This window comes from Mesoplodon mirus (genome assembly GCF_964341445.2).
Source record: "Mesoplodon mirus genome assembly, chromosome: 4".
NCBI lineage: Eukaryota > Metazoa > Chordata > Mammalia > Artiodactyla > Ziphiidae > Mesoplodon > Mesoplodon mirus.
The window spans coordinates 104,693,091-104,710,641 of NC_138979.1; the positions used below are offsets into that span (position 1 = coordinate 104,693,091).

At 37.5% G+C, this 17,551-nt stretch overlaps 1 protein-coding gene across 4 annotated transcripts in view; it reads right to left on the reverse strand.

Moving 5' to 3' along the window:
• Nucleotides 1-17,551, reverse strand: part of KNL1 (kinetochore scaffold 1) — a 65,598-nt gene that overhangs the window by 8,422 nt on the left and 39,625 nt on the right. For all 4 annotated transcript variants that reach the window (XM_082619157.1, XM_082619156.1, XM_082619158.1 and 1 more), the window contains 9 exons: nt 16,775-16,913; nt 16,313-16,380; nt 15,815-15,913; nt 8,503-8,618; nt 6,268-6,358; nt 5,562-5,678; nt 4,617-4,704; nt 673-750; nt 469-508 (listed from right to left, as the gene is read on the reverse strand). In XM_082619157.1, the coding sequence (XP_082475283.1) occupies nt 469-508; nt 673-750; nt 4,617-4,704; nt 5,562-5,678; nt 6,268-6,358; nt 8,503-8,618; nt 15,815-15,913; nt 16,313-16,380; nt 16,775-16,913 (836 nt within the window). The remainder of the gene's footprint in view (nt 1-468; nt 509-672; nt 751-4,616; nt 4,705-5,561; nt 5,679-6,267; nt 6,359-8,502; nt 8,619-15,814; nt 15,914-16,312; nt 16,381-16,774; nt 16,914-17,551) is intronic.

A 17,551-nucleotide genomic window follows, 5' to 3' on the forward strand; every position in this document is an offset into this window, starting at 1 on the left:
TGCCATGACTTGTATTTGATTTCTTTTAGTCTTATAGTTAAATAAGATCCAGAGTATAAGAAAAACATGGGCTTCCCTGGTGGTGCAGTGGTTGAGAGTCCACCTGCCAATGCAGGGGACACGGGTTCATGCCCCGGTCTAGGAGGATCCCACATGCCGCGGAGTGGCTAGGCCCGTGGGCCATGGCTGCTGAGCCTGCGCGTCCGGAGGCTAGATTTTCTTTAATAGGATCCTAATATTTTACAAGCTTGAGAACTACTGTCTTGGATTAATGCTCTGTAAACAATAAATGCTTAGAAAATACTATTGACTAAGATGGCCTCCAAGGTCAAGTTCAAAGTACAGCAGAAGCTCTGACTCAGCCTTAGTCAATACTCATGCCTTCAATCTTGTCAGTTTCTGGAGGTAGGAAGTCACTTAGCCATGTGAAGTTTAGCATGTTTTCTAACACTCAAACAGAAGACTAACCTTTGAAGCTTTTCTTCTTCAGTTTTCAGCTGTTCCAGTTCTTTGAAAAGAAAAACAAATCTATCAGAATGTATACATTAAAATATTGGTACAAAAATCATCTGTTTTATTGAAAAGTCCATCTCACTAATCTTACTAAATAAATAAATAAACTCAGAACAGGGGATTTTCCCCCCCATTTATCTCCTTAATTAATTCAGTTACCTTTCTCTGCAGACTTCATTTCAGAATCCCACTCTTCCACAGGATTGTCTTTCTGTTCATCCTCCAAATTCTTAGTTTCTAAAGTAGACAACACGCATTAGAATAACTCAGTCAAAAATAAACAACCAGAAATGAAAAGAATAGATGGTCCCCAAATGAAGTGTTAAGAATATTTCACATTCATCTTTCCCCACCATTCCTTGCCAAAAAAGCACTGAGCTATAATAATTTCATACAAAGACTTGCTTCTGGTGGCAGACAAGTGAACTTTGAGCCATATGGCAATGATCTCCAATAGCAGCTTCTTAGGGGACACTCTGAGATGGAAACTGTTTATATATAATTTGCATATATTAAAGTTATTGTTAGGAAACCCCATGGACTAATCAGGAACAGATACACATACACAAATTTACATTTTAAAATTTAATTTGTTTCTGAAACTTTGGAAACATCCTTAAAAGCCTTCTCTCTCCCCACATCCAAACCCAAGTTTAGATTTTTACCTCAAAAATATTTTCTGAATCCACTTTTATCCTTTGCCACCACCAGGTTCCCTTAATATAAGCTATTGTCCTTTCTTAACCATATCAGTCCAATAACTACTTAACTTCTTATAATTAATTACTCTTGATCTATTCAAATCCTGTATCTACACTGCAGCCAGTGCTTAACATCCTTCAAATGGCTATTCACTGTTCTTAGAAAAACTCAAAACTCCTTAAGAGGCCCTCCTTGGCCTGGCCCCTAAAACTGACATCTCCAGCTTCATCTCAGACTGTGTTCCCTTTTGCTCTTTCTATTCTAGCCACATTGGCCTTATTTCAGACCCTTGTACTTGGTATATTCTTTCCCATAGAAGGGCTTCTACCTGTGCTATTCATATTGAATAGTCGGCTCTCCCCTCCCTTCTCACTTTAACTCCTGCTTATTCTTCAGATCTTGACTTAAATGCCACTTCCTCAGAGGGAAGCCTCTCCTGACCTGACTAGGTCAGATTTCTGTTTCAGGAACTTATAGCACCATGGAACCACTCTTCCATAGCAGTTACCATAAAACTATTTAATTCTTATAACTTTTTCTCAGTATTGTAATAGCAACTTGTCAAATCCAAGCATATTTGAATGTGATCTCCCATGATTTGCAATTGAAATAGTATTGTGGTTCTGTATATTATGTTAAAAAATTAAAGCACGGAAACCTTTCTTTGTATATAAATGTTTGAATTAAAAGAAAGTCATGGGGGACTTCCCCAGTGGTCCAGTGGTTAAGAATCTGCCTTCCAATGCAGAGGACATGGGTTTGATCCCTGGTCAGGGAACCAAGATCCCACATGCCACAGGGCAACTAAGCCTGCACGCCACAACTAGAGAGAAGCTCACACGTCACAACGAAAGACCCTGCATGCTGCAACGAAGATCCTGTGTGCCGCAACTAAGACCCGACACAGCCAAATAAATAAATAAATATTAAAAAAAGAGAAAGTAACGGAAGTATTGATAAACGGAAAAAAAAAAAAAAGCTCCACGAGGGCATAAAGTTTTGTTTTTAATCACCATAGTATTCTTAGCACCGAGCACTATACAAGGCACATAACAGGTACTCAGTAATTTGCTCAAGGAATAATGAAGAAAGAAATAGGGAGCCATTCAGTGGTACCTAGAAAGAGTGTGGTTGTTGGTATTTTTAAAGATAAGAGAGAGGTGAACATATCCAGTGGAGGAGGCAGAGAGGTTGAATATACAATAGATAAGGGAAAATCAGTGCTATAAGATTCCTGAGAAGACAAGAGGGGCTGCAATTCAAAGTTTAGGTGGAAACACTGATCTTAGGGAAAAGGAAGGATGAAAGAATTGATATAGATATATAAAAGTTCGGTTTGTTTGGTAGCAGAAAGTTTAGAAGTTCTGGCCCTAATGGCTTCTATTTTTTTTTCATGAAGTAAAAAAGCAAGATAATGAACAAAGGGGTGGTACAGTTTAAGACTAGGAAATTCATATACTTATCAATTCAATGCAGAAAACATGTACTAGGCACTTATTCTGTGCAAAGCATAGTGCTAAGAACTTTGAAGGATATTAAGAAAAATAAAAGCTGATCTTTGCCCCTATGGAGCTTCCAATTTACTTAGGAAAATAAACTATACAAAAGTAACCATAATTACAAGTAGATATGATAGATAATATAAGAGGTACTAACAAGGTAGCCATGGTAGCTCAAGGAAGACAGAGAACATGTCCTTTGGTAAAAATAGAGGGAGAATGCATTAGGCAAAGACAAAGTGGCAGGACTGCACAGAAATGACAAAATTTGGTTGGAATTTAGGATGTGTAAGGGAATAATAGTAAAACCATATAAGAAAGGAATATTTGAAAATGATTGTACAGATTGTTAAATGTCAAGCTCAGGAGTTTGGACTTTATTTTGTAATAAATGGAAAGGCAGAAAAGTTTTCAGAGAAGTAACATAATGAAAACTGTCTTTCATAATCATTAATCTGGCAGCAATGTGCAGGTTGGACAGGAAAGAGATAGAATGAAATTAAGAGTGTAATAGAGGGGCTTCCCTGGTGGCGCAGTGGTTGAGAGTCTGCCTGCCGATGCAGGGGACGCGGGTTTGTGCCCCGGTCCAGGAAGATCCCACATGCCGCGGAGCGGCTGGGCCCGTGAGCCATGGCCGCTGAGCCTGCGCGTCCGGAACCTGTGCTCCGCAACGGGAGGGGCCACAGCAGTGAGAGGCCCTCATACCGCCAAAAAAAAAAAAAAAGAGTGTAATAGAATGAAATTAAGAGTGTAGAAAGATTAGTTAGAAGACTTGAAATAGCACATGTCAGAATTAATGACAGCCTTAATGTGAATGCGAAAGAACACAGGGGATACTGAAGAAGCAGATATGACAGGACTTGATAAGAGAGACTAAAAGACAATAAAATTTTGAGCCTTTTACAATTTATGAGAATGGTGATGCCATTAAGAGATGAGAAAGAGAACTTGTTTATAGAGATAACAAGTTTTCAGATTTTATCTTGGAAAGGGAAGACAATAAATTCCATTTTTTCACATAATGTTTAAGGTGCTTAAGGACACTTTTGCCAAGTGGTTCAGCAAGAAGCTGGAAACATTAAGTCTGGAACTCAAGAGCAAGAGGCTAAAGATGCCCTCACCCAAAATGATTATAAGCCACTTAAAGGCAAAAATCTGTGTATATCTTTTTTCTGATGCTAAGCACAGTATCTGGCACGTAGCAGGTGCTCAACAAATGCTTGATGAATTTCACTGAATTTGGGAATTATTCATATAACATAGTTGTTAAGGCAGATGAAAGCATTAGCGGAAAGAATACAGAAATGAGTAGATGATAAAATCTAAATGCTTACACAAGGGGTTAGATAAGGGACAACAGAGGAGCTAAAAGGAACAGCTAGGAGAAAAGAATAGGGTCAGGGTAGTGCAGTATCATAGAGTTCAGGGAGAAGAAAGTTTCAGGAAGAAAAGAATCAGGAAGAAAAGAATAATCAGCAGTGTCAAATGATGAAAGACAACTAGACGGCTAAGGACTGAGAGCTACCAAGTTTGATGATTATGGGAAATTTTGTGATCTTTGAGAAAGTAGTTTCAAGATAATACTAACAAGTTGGGATCATGAGAGATCCAACTGAAAGGATAGCTAATTTTCAAACAGAGGTAAGTTCATTTATTAAAACAACAACAACACCACAATATCACGGTCTAGGTTATGAAGAGCTTCCCAAAGAGACTTATTATCTTGGGCATTTCTTGTTGATTGCGTTATGAATGACAGTAAAGGAGCTTTAATTTGCTCTAATTTAATGGCTCAAGCTGCTAATACAAGGCTTCAGCATAGTGCTACCAGCAGTATGTACTGTAGGGAAGCATTTAGATACAATTAAATTTTCTTTTGGAAAAGTATTCAAGATACTTTACCTATTTCCACCTCAGTGAGACAGTTATCAATCTTCTGAAGTATGTTGTCCATCTCATCTATCCTTGTCTGAAGCTTCTCCCTCTCCTTCTAAACACACAATATCATAGACTGTCAAGTTAAAACTCCAAACAAAACATTATAACATTATAAATGGTTCAAACTGCTGTGTCTAATTCATGAATAGGCAAATCTTAAAACAAAGATCAAAACTTCAAGTCTGGTCTTAAAAAATTTTTTTAAAGCATACATAACAGATTAATATAAGTTCATATTTTGTACTTTATTTTAGCATTTCCATGTAATATAAGATGTTAATATATATTACTTAAAAGGAGTTCATGAAAAATGTTCTATGGTCAAATAAATTTGGGAAACACTGGTCAAATAGAATTATAGCATTTTTTTCTTTTTAGACTAAAAAAAAAAAAATATATATATATATATATTTCTGACCTTAGACTTTAATATGCTAGTTATTATATTTCTCCAAAAGAGGGACACTGCATGTAACATTTCCCAGACTTATTTGTCAATGGAAAGTTTTTTTTATGCAAGACCTTTCTTAAAGGATGATCATTTTGGGAAATGCTACTTTAAACACATGCACACACAAACACAGCTGAGTACGGACTATGAGGAAGATAATACTACAGCACAGTCCTTAGCAATGGAAGATCAGAATCCTGTACTGTTTTATTTCAGTATGTATAATGAATAACAAATTTGAGATGACACATAGGCACATATTAGTAAATATATTCTAGAATTACTCAAGATGCCAGGATTTACTACTTTCAATAAATTGAACCCCACCTCTTATGAACAATTTTAAGTTTTTGCCCAGCTCTCATTCACATGTCTCCTAAGGAACATGCCTCATATTCCATAACCACTATAAAGTAATTTTAATAGATCTTTCTAAGCTCTTAACTGTCTCAAATTACCTGAGCCGACTGTACCAGCTTGCTGTACAGGGACACTTTTCCTTGGTGAGTGAAGACTTTAGTCATCTTGGTAAAACGTGATTTTATTTTGTTCAGGTAAATTCCAAAGGCCTTCAGCTGTAAGGGAAAGTCAAAGATTACACTGCACTCAAACAAATGAGTTAGAGAAGGCAAATGGTCTGGGAAGGCTGGTTCAGCTGCTACCTGCTAAGCTTTGCCCATCCTAGACTCTGATTCCTAAGGCTTCTTCTCATTTGCAAATTTAATACCATTTAATAGTTTAAGTCCAGAACCAAAGATTTCAATTTTGATTCCTACTTTTAATTCACTTATATTACAAATTAGAAAATGACAGGCTCTTAGTTAATAAAATTCTTTAATTAGGGCAAATATAAAACGAGTTGCTTATTATTTAATCAATTAAAGTAAATCTCTTCCCCATCTTAATCTAAGTGAAAAGCAAACAAGGAGGGAACTCTAAATAAATATCAAATATATTTCATATATTAAATTGATCACTTAAGGTTTGAAAAGATTATATATTAATAATCATTCATGTATAATAAAATCTTGTTTACATATTATATCTGAGAAGTAAATTTTAAAGAACTCATCACTAATTATCAAGTAACAGTTACTGATTTCACAATAAACATTTTTCAAAATGTCTATGCTGATTCCCATTCAGAAAATGAGACAAAAGTACCTCCTCATCAGAGTAGTGTCTCACTTTTTCCCATAGGTTCCTATTTACATCAGTGAACAATTTATCTTGGTTCAGTGCAGAAAGCTTTAATCTAAAATATAGAAAAGTTAATTAGCACGGAGTTCAGAAGTCAGCTAGAATGAATCAGCTCAGATCTACAGGCATACTTAATTTTTCCTAGTTTTTTTCTACATAAAGAGGGAAATTCACTCAGGAACAGCGGCCAGCCTGATTATTTCAACACTTGGAGAACAGTTCAAGAATTTATGATTCAAAAAAACTTCCCTCCCAAATAAATAGAATTCTCATCTCAATGCATCAACTTGCTCCAAAATGAAAATACGTTGCTTATAGAGAATCCTTAAGGCTTGTGAATGCATTATTGTTGTGAAGTTGTAGCTATTATTTTTTTTGTAATAAATTTATTTATTTTTGGCTGTGTTGGGTCTTTGTTGCTGTGCACGGGCTTTCTCTAGTTGCGGTGAGCGGGGGCTACTCTTCATTGCGGTGCGCAGGCTTCTTATTGTCGTGGCTTCTCTTGTGGCGGAGCACGGGCTCTAGGCACGCAGGCTTCAGTAGTTGTGGCACGTGGGCTTCCATAGTTGTGCCACACAGGCTTAGTTGCTCTGCAACATGTGGGATCTTCCCGGGCCTGGGCTCGAACCCGTGTCCTTTGCATTGGCAGGCAGATTCTTAACCACTGCGCTACCAGGGAAGCCCCGTAGCTATTATTTTAAGTAAAGGTTTCCAATTCAGTTTGGTCTTATCTCACCTTTATAGAATACCATTAATAAAAGCAGCAAAGTTATATATTAGTTTCTTGTTAATAAGTAGAGGAAATACATTTTTATCAGAGTTAGAAGATAATATATACAGGCACATAGGTGCAAAATCAAACAGTAGAGCACATCTAAACAGACTTTTCGTTGTATACAAGATCTACCTATTTCATTCAAAACAAAACATTCTCAGACAAATCCTGAGACACCCAACTCTTTTAAACAACATGAAAATAAGAAACGTGTTCAGTGATGAACCCCAGGACTTAGTACAGTGCCTGGCACATAGTAGGTGCTCAACACACATATTTCTTGAATGAACAAGCCAAAAATCAGGCAAATCTGCAGTACTATAACTTTTTTTTTTTTTTTTTTTTTTTGCGGTACACGGGTCTCTCACTGCTGTGGCCTCTCCTGTTGCAGAGCACAGGCTCCGGACGCGCAGGCTCAGCGGCCATGGCTCACGGGCCCGGCCGCTCCGTGGCATGTGGGATCTTCCCGGACCGGGGCACGAACCCACGTCCCCTGCATCGGCAGGCGGACTCTCAACCACTGCGCCACCAGGGAAGCCCTGCAGTACTATAATTTAACAGCATCTTAAACTCCTAGTTTTAAAACTACATAATTCCCTTTAATTATTTTTACTTATTGAGGTAACTGGTTTATAACATTATATAAATTTTATGTGTAAATTATATTTTGACATCTATGTACACTACAGTGTGCTCACCACCAAAAGTTTTAAAACTACACGATTCTTAAAAGATTATTTCATTTCTTTTCTATTTGTTAGATTGGTTCAAATTTAGTTTGACAGTTCTAGATAAGTATGATATAAACATTGTCTTGAGTTGCAAGTCTTGATTTACCTGTGAAAATCTAGATATACCTAATTTGTAAATTAGTCTGCAGCATCTACTTATACCAAACCACTGACTATAGTCTGAGTAAAACCTTGTTCTTTTATAAATGCAAATCAAGAGCAAATGTGATAGAATTATAAACCCAAAGTCAATCTTGATTTTAGGCACTATATATAAATCTCTTAAGGGTATTATCTTCTTTTAAAGATGTTCTTTTGCAATTTATGATATCATAATCTAATAATGATTGCTTATTAAGGACCTACTCTTTGCTAAGAATGGCATGCAACCTTTTTATATACACTATTTCTACTGCTCATTTCTACCTACTAAGTAGGTATTATTATCCTCAATTGATGGATGTGGAAATGAAGGTTAAATGACTTACCTAAGGTTACACAGCTACTGTTGTAGCCAGGATTGAACTTCCATCTGTCTGACTACAAAGCTGAAACTCTTTCCCATATACCATATCACACTGCCAATTAATGCTATCAACTTTTCCAATGCCGGTGTTATTCTAATCAAAACCTTGCCACACAGATTATTTACCCATCCAACAAAACACACACACAAAATGAAAACTTTCATACTCTTCAATCTTCTGGCGAAGAGCTTCACAATCTTCTTTATAAATCTGTATCTTGGGTCGGTAAACATATTGACTTAACATCAGGTCTTCTGGAGTAGGTGATGTGTTTATAGTAAACTGGAAAAAAAAAAATCAGTCCCTCAAAACTGGTATTTTGAGAACCAAACCATGTTCAAGAACTGTTTCAAGTCTCAGAGTGCCTATTTTAAAATGTTCTACAAAGAAAAATTTGAAAACTCTGTTAAATTCATATACCTAGTAAGCTACTAGTTGGAATCTGAAATAAAGTCTCTGATCTCAAAGTCAATTTCTAACAGATGTTTAGAGAAACTGTGGATGTTCCACTCATAGGATTGAAAGTGATTTGAAAATGATTATGCATTATTTGTCAATTATACCTCAATAAAATTGAGGAGAAAGGAAAATGGCTATGCATTGTTTTAAAAACTATCAATACCTGAAAATTCAAACTTACCAAAAACCTCTCCCTTAAAAGAAAGAAAAAAGATGCCAGTTTCCAAGATTATGCTTTTCTATTTTTATTCTCTAGCCCTGCTCCTTACTTGTATCCCAGGTTGAACTCAAACTTTTCTGATATACATAAAATAAAGCAGTAAAAATTTAGTTATTTTTAAAATGTCTTAAGTGTCTTTTGGACATTTTTTAAATGTCTTACAGCTCTAATCCAATGACTTTCCGATGTCCATAATGCAGTATTGGAAAAACCAAGTCGGCTCATTACATATAAAAACCAAACCAAACAAAATGCCACAACTGTACATTATTTATAGGCAGTGTGGCACGGAATAAGTCATTTTATCACTCTAAGCTTTGGTCTCCTCATCTATAAAATGGGCACAATATTGACCAACCTCTTAAGATTAAAGTAAAAGTCTTTAAAAAAGGTACCAAAGCAGGACTTCCCTGGTGGTCCAGTGGTTAAGAATCCACTTCCCAATGCAGGGGACGTGGGTTCGAGCCCTGGTCCGGGAATATCCCACATGCCATGGAGCAACTAAGCCCATGTGCCACAACTACTGAGCCTGTGCTCTAGAGCCCTCGAGCCACAACTACCGAGCTCACATGCCACAACTACTGAAGCCCGTGCGCCTAGAGCCCGTGCTCCACAACAAGCCACCGCAATGAGAAGCCCGTGCACTGCAACGAAGAGTAGCCCCTGCTTGCCGCAACTAGAGAAAGCCCGCATGCAGCAACGAAGACCCAACGCATCCAAAACTAAAAATAAATAAATATTTTAAAAAAAAATGGTACCAAAGCTCAGGGCCTGCTGAAGTAATCTAACAAATGTTAGTTTCCTCTCATTCTCCCCTTTCAGTTGACAAATTAAAAGGAAATAACAAATGAGATTTTAATCTCACTTCTCTATCTGTAACAAGCTTTCTAACAGATGTGCTCAGAAACTGTAAAAATGTGCTAAAAGCAATTATAACTGATGTTGACTCTCTTTCTTAAAAAATATTTTTAAGGCTAAATTTATAAAGAAAAATCAAAGCTCTACACTTCTCAAAGAAATCAGGCCTCCTTGGGAAAATGGCTGACTGCCTTTCATATAGGAGCCAAATACCTGATAAAGGAATATTTCTTTTTATAGAAGTATTTAGACAATAAATGAAAAAAAAGAAGAAAATTAGGATATCACTACTTTAAAACTCCTAATGAATTACTAGATCTAGATAATGATCTAGTAATAATGGTTGATCATTAAATAATGGTTGATCATCACATCATCACCAGATACTATCTCCTGATGAAAGTACAACTATAAAGTAAACTTGAAAAAAAAAAAACCCTTCATCTGATAAGGCCTCTGCCAATTTACAGAAAATACAAAGGACAGAGGAACACGTTAAAATGAAAGTTTGGGTATACACAATGGGCAAAATCCATACTTAGCAGAGTATGGAAAAATCTGGCTTCCTCATAAAAAGGGGGGTGGTTAGGGGAGAGAGGAGGAAAGAGGGAGAGAGAGAGAGAGAAGGGGGGAAGGGAGGGTTATGGAAGGGGACCTTATACTTTAAAAGCTAATTGAGAGAGAGATATCAAGTGTTTATAATATTTGGACCTCACCTGGGTTGCAACTTAACAAATTGGAAAATAATGCAGACAATCAGGGAAATATAAATACTGACTTAATAATTAATCATTTTAAGATATGATTATGGTATTTGGATATTTTAAAAATAAGAGTCCCCATCTTTTTAGGGATACATACTGAAATACAGATAAATTGATGATGCCTGGGATTTGCTTCAAAATAACAGGGGTGGGGAGGTAGGAAAATGTAGAGAATAAAGAGTTGATAATTTTTGAAGTTTGGTGATGGATACATGGGGAGTTCATTAAACTATTATCTATTTTTGTATATGTTTGAAAATTCCTATAATAGTAAAGTTTTTTTTAAAAAAAGAGTAGGTTTCCCCTTGAAGCTTCATAACCACAAAGTGAAACATGGGACCACATTCTCAGAGATTCACCAGGAATGCCAAGTGCCAACGGATATTAGGCTCACACACTATGGGTACATACTGGATGCAACCGCCCATGCTGTATGCAATACATGGGTAATTTGCTGTACCTTGAGTCCAGGACTATATGCACAGGTCACTCTCCTCACTTGACTTATCTATTTGGATTAAGTGCCCAATTTATGCACAATCAGCTCTTGGGTATTTCAGGCCTGGCAGGGGTACTTGCAGTAGTTCCTCAACTGCACTGAAAGGGTGTAAGTTATAGTGTTTTGGCCTGAGCCACTCCTTGGGCATGCAGGAGGTCTTGGGGCACTACCATAGCACCTTTTTTTTTCTTTCAGTTTTATTGAGATATAATTGACATATAGCACTGAATAAGTTTAAGGTTTACAGCTAGTGATTTGACTTATATCATGAAATGATTATCACAAGTTTAATAAACATCCATCGTCTCATACAGATACAGAATTAAAGAAATAGAAAAAAAATTTCCTTGTGATGAGAACTCAGGATTTGCTCTCTTAACAACTTTCATAGATAACATACAGCAGTGTTAATTATATTTATCATGTTGTACCTTGCATCCCTAGCACTTATTTATCTTATAATTGGAAGTTTGTACCTTTTGACTGCCTTGATCCTATTTTCCCACCTCTTACTGCCCGCCTCTGGTAACCACAAATCTGATCTCATTTTTAATAAGTTTGTTTGTTTGTTTTTTGCGGTACGCGGGCCTCTCACTGCTGTGGCCTCTCCCGTTGCGGAGCACAGGCCCTGGATGCGCAGACTCAGCAGCCATGGCTCACGGGCCCAGCCGCTCCGCGGTATGTGGGATCCTCCCGGACCGGGGCACGAACCCGTGCCCCCTGCATCGGCAGGCAGACTCTCAACCACTGCGCCACCAGGGAAGCCCTGTTTGTTTGTTTTTGAAATATAACTGACCTACAACACTACGTTATTAGTTCTTGTTACACAATATAGTGATTTGATATTTCTACATAGTACCTTTTGCCGGTGCTGCCAGCTGAGCTCCTACAAGTGCACACACACATATGGATGCTGTACATCTGTCTATGAGGGCTGCCACACATTTCCCCACCTGCCTCAAAAATGCTCTCCCCAGTTCTACCCTAAAGGAGACTCATAGTCATCTAAGTCCTGGAACAGATGCCCATAGCTGTGAACCTCATTTTCCACAGCCCATACATACTCCATTTCTTTGGCCTTCCTCTACTTTGGGATTTTTAAATTTCTTTCCTGATATAGGCTGAACTCTCTTACCATCTTTTTTAAAAATTTATTTTATTGAAGTATAGTTGATTTCTCTTACTATCTTGATGGGTTTGTTCCCAGATTTATTTCCCTAACACTGCCCCTCCTGACCTCTGTAAGGCCTGAGAGGAAAGGGGAGCATTCATACCCTCAAAGATTAGCTTCCTACATATCCTCTCCCTCTTCCACCCTGCCAGCATCCTCTCTGTTCCTACCCTTCCCCTCTGCTTTCTCTGGTCCCCTGGTACTCATTCTGCTTTTCCTAAGACTCTGGCTGCATACCTAGGCACCTTTCTACTCCCCATCTTCAGCTGAGGCAAGGAGATTCTACTAGGAAGGGGCACTATGGTGATAAGAATAATGAGGTTGGCAACCCAAAAGATGCATGAGTATCTTCCCAGTTTCCATCTTTGATTTACTTTTCACGTTAGATATACAATCCTCCTATAATCGATTTCTTTCTAAACAGCTTTATTGAGATTTAATTTGCACACCATATAATTCACCCATTTAAGTATACAATTAAATGATTTTTAAAATATATTCACAGGGTTGTACAACATCAAGCCCCAGCTAATTTTACAGCATTTTCATTCCCCTAAAAGAAACCCTGTACCCATTAGCTGTCATTCCCCATTCTCCTCCACCCCATCCCAGCTTCAAGTAACTCATAATCAGTTCACTTTTTGGCTATTATGAATAATGCTCATGTACAAGTTTTCGTGTAGATGTATGTATTCAATTCTCTTAGGTAAATACCTGGAAGTGGAATTGCTGGATCATATAATAGTTCTATGTTTAACTTTTTGAGGAAATACCCAACTGTTTTCCAAAGTGGCTACATCAATTTACATGCCTATCAGCAATGTATGAAAATTCCAATTTTTCCACATCCTTGCCAATACTTATTATTTTGTCTTTTTGACTACAGCAACCCTAGTGGGTGTGAAGTAGTAACTGATTTTAATTTGTATTTCCTTAATCACAATCTTGTTTATTGGCCATTTGCATAGCTTCTTTGGAGAAGTGTCTATTCTGATCCTTTGGTTTTTTTTTTTTTTTTTTTTTTTTTTCTGGCCACACCACGGGGCATGTGGGATCTTAGTTCCCCAGCCAGGGATCAGATATGCCCCCTGCATTGGAAGTGCGAAGTCCTGACCACTGGAATGCCAGGGAAGTCCCAGACGATTTTTTAATTGGGTTGTCTTTTTGAGTTTTAAGAGTTCTTTATATACTCTGGATACAAGTCTCTTATAAGATGTATGATTTGCAAATGTTTTCTCCCATTCTGTGGGTTGTCTTTTCCCTTTCTTTTATTATTATTATTTTTTTTTTTTGCGGTACGCGGGCCTCTTACTGTTGTGGCCTCTCCTGTTGTGGAGCACAGGCTCCGGACGTGCAGGCTCAGTGGCCATGGCTCATGGACCCAGCCGCTCCGCGGCATGTGGGATCTTCCCAGACCGGGGCACGAACCCGTGTCCCCTGCATTGGCAGGCGGACTCTCAACCACTGCGCCACCAGGGAAGCCCTCCCTTTCTTGATGGTATGATTTGTAGCACACAAGTTTTACATTTTGATGAGCTCCAAATTTTAATTTTGCCACTTGTACTTTTGGTGTTGTATAGAACTGATTTTTATGTATAGGGTGAAGTATGAATCAAGGTTCATTTTTTTCCTATGGATATCCAACTGATGCAACACCATTTATAGAAAAGGCCACTGTTCTGCAGGGGCATCTTTGTCATAAGCCAAATATTCATATATGTGTGGATCTATTCTTTAAAAGTTAGAACTCATCTGGTCCTAGTGACAATTTTAATGGTAAATTTTTTAAAAATTTCAATGGTAGTTAATTAGAATTTTCCAGTTCCTGGGTTAATTTTGGTAATTTATGTTTTTCTGAAAAACCATCTAGGTCTTAAAATTTGTCGTCCCAGTTGGTGGATTAAAAAAAATTCTTTTAATCTCTCCTTTAATCTGTGGACATGTCTTCTTTCTCAATATATATTTTAGCTTTCTCCTTTTTCTTAATTAGGCTCTTTAAGAGTTTTCTTCGTATGTATGTATGTATGTATGTATGTATGTATGTTTTATTTATTTGTTTGTTTGTTTGTTTGCATTATGCAGGCATCTCACTGTTGTGGCATCTCCCGTTGCGGAGCACAGGCTCCAGACGCGCAGGCTCAGCGGCCATGGCTCACGGGCCCAGCCACTCCACGGCATGTGGGATCTTCCCGGACCAGGGCACGAACCTGTGTCCCCTGCATCAGCAGGCGGACTCTCAACCACTGCGCCACCAGGGAAGCCCAAGAGTTTTCTTATTTTATTGTCTTTTCAAAGTACCAGTTTTTAGATCTGTTATCTTTTCTACTTATTTTTGTTTTCTATTTCAATAACTTTACTATTTACCTGCATTAAATCTGTCTTCCTGCCTTTTTATGGATGTTATTTTATTGTTCATTTTCCAATTTCTTAAAGTGAGTGTTAAAAAATCCTTTATTTTTACAGTCTTTTCTATAACAATGATATCTCAGGCTTTTAATTCCCTGGTAAGTATAATTTCTGCTGTATATCCCATATATTTGGCATTAAATGTTCTCCTTACTTTGCTTTCTAAATAGTTTTGATTTCTTCTTTGATATGAGTTATCTAGAAATGTGTTTCTTAATTTCCAAGAAGCTATTTGTCCTTTTATTAGTTCTAATTTTATTGGATTAAGATCAAATGATGTCCATGAAATCTCCATTTTTTTTTCCATTTTCTTTGTGGCCAAGGGCATACTTAATTTTTATAAATGTCTGACAGACTTAAGTGAAAAAAATATTATGTAAGTTTGTATGTAAGTGATATGTTTGTCTATTAATCTTTTAAACTCATTTTGTTGACTGTATTATTTAAGTATTCTATGACCTTATATATTTTTGATTTTGATAAGTGTTCATTAAAAACTTCTGCTGGGGACTTCCCTGATGGTGCAGTGGTTAAGAATCCGCCTGCCAATGCAGGGGACACGGTTTCAATCCCTGGTCTCTGAAGATCCCACATACTGGAGAGCAACTAAGCCTGTGCGCCACAACTACTGAAGCCTGCGCACCTAGAGCCTGTGCTCCACAACAAGAGAAGCCACCACAATGAGAAGCCCACACACTGCAACGAAGAGTAACCCCCACTTGCCGCAACTAGAGAAGGCCTGCGCGTAGCAATGAAGACCCAATGCAGACAAAAAAAACAAAAAAAACCCCCCAAAAAACAAACTTCTGCTGTACTTTGGTTTTTTAAAAACCATATGTTCAGGAAAAAGTATAAAAAACAAAATAGATGGCAAGAAATGAAAAAAAATTTTCACATTTTCAGAATTCATGATTATTTTTTAAAAAATCAATTTTTATGCTAACCCCAAATGTACCTTCTACAGGAAAACCTTCTATAGGAAAATTTGCTTCCTTAGATTCTTTTTTTGTTTTTTAATAAATGCTTGCTTTGATGCAGTTTAGTAAACAAGTACAATATATTTTAACTGAGATAACTATTTTACCAAGAAACTGAACTTACTTTGGTTGGGAGATTGCTCTGTCGAGGTTTTTGTATCAGAATGTGGACCTGAAGAAGTATAAAGAACTCCTTTATTGTTATTCTCCCATCTTTGAGTTTCTGAGGAAAAATAAAAAGTTTGCATGACCATTCAAGGTGAGTCATTTTGACTATAACCACCACCTTTGTTTCTAAATGGCTTAAAGTACTCTGCATATATTTGTGGAAACACTATCCAGATATTTGTAGGCTATACATGAGCAGATTTTATCTAATATTATTTCTTGTTTATTCAGTAACAGTAAACTTGGGAAAAAAACCAACAAAACGTAGGTCTTCCAATTGTGATTCTACTCCACATAATTAATTGCCATGTTGGATCCTTAAGAAAAAAAAAAAAGAAAAAAGAAAACTAGTCTCCTGTATATTTGAAACATTTCATAATTTAAAAAAAATTAAACAAGAGAAAACAAAATAAGGAAATTAGTTGCATTAGAAATGAGAACTACTTTAACATACCTCCTTCAAGCTCTCTTCACAAACGGTATCTCTGAGGAACTGTGATTCTATTTGACTACTGGGGTGTGCTACAAGTAAAGCAAATTCAAGTGATGAATAAGTCAAAATTAAATTGTAAACTTAATTTTAGTTATTGTTCAGGTTTATGTGTGGTTCATGCTCTTGAAGCTATCTGCTAGGATTTTTCTGGGAAGACACTCATTTGTAGGGCAAAGTGTATTAGTTTTAAGGCTCCATATATGTTTCTCTACTAATTACAAGCCTCTTAAGAAAATCACTTTCGTAATATATACTTCTCAATTTATTAAAATAACTAAGAATTAAAAATAAACTAAGTATGACTTTACTTATCAACTACCAAAAAGCTTATACAACTTTCAAATATCTCCTGAACTGAAATACATTTATTATTAGTCAAGTAAGCAGATGACTTCTATTATTTAGCCTTCATGAAGGTCTTACTGCTGAAGTCCAGAGAGGTCCCATCAGCCTTGACTGAATCCAGAGAACTGCTGCAACTAGATGGGGTCCTGCTCAGGCTTTTTATCAACACACTGTTAGCATTTTTATCTATAGCTCCTTCAGCACGGTGATCAAAAGTCTGAAATGATCAATAAAGAAACATCATAAGAATAATGTTATGACAGTGTATACTTATAATGACTAAATGTTCAATGTTAAGAGAAATACTTCTAACATAAAATTTATCTATAATCATATTAAATACCTTAGTAAAGAATTAGAATAAGGCTTTTAGAGTTCAAAGTAATTTTACTTAAAAATATATAGAGGGCCTCCCTGGTGGCGCAGTGGTTGAGAGTTCGCCTGCCGATGCAGGGGATGCGGGTTCGTGCCCCGGTCTGGGAGGATCCCATATGCCGCGGAGCGGCTGGGCCCGTGAGCCATGGCCGCTGGGCCTGCGCGTCCGGAGCCTGTGCTCCGCAACGGGAGAGGCCGCAGCGGTGAGAGGCCCGCATACCGCAAAAAGAAAAAAAAAAAATATATAGAAATAGGGGCCTCCCTGGTGGCGCAGTGGTTGAGAGTCCGCCTGCCGATGCAGGGGATACGGGTTCGTGCCCCGGTCTGGGAGGATCCCATATGCCGCGGAGCGGCTGGGCCCGTGAGCCATGGCCGCTGAGCCTGCGCATCCGGAGCCTGTGCTCCGCAACGGGAGAGGCCACAACAGTGAGAGGCCCGCGTACGGAAAAAAAAAAAAAAAAAAAAAAAAAAAAAAATATA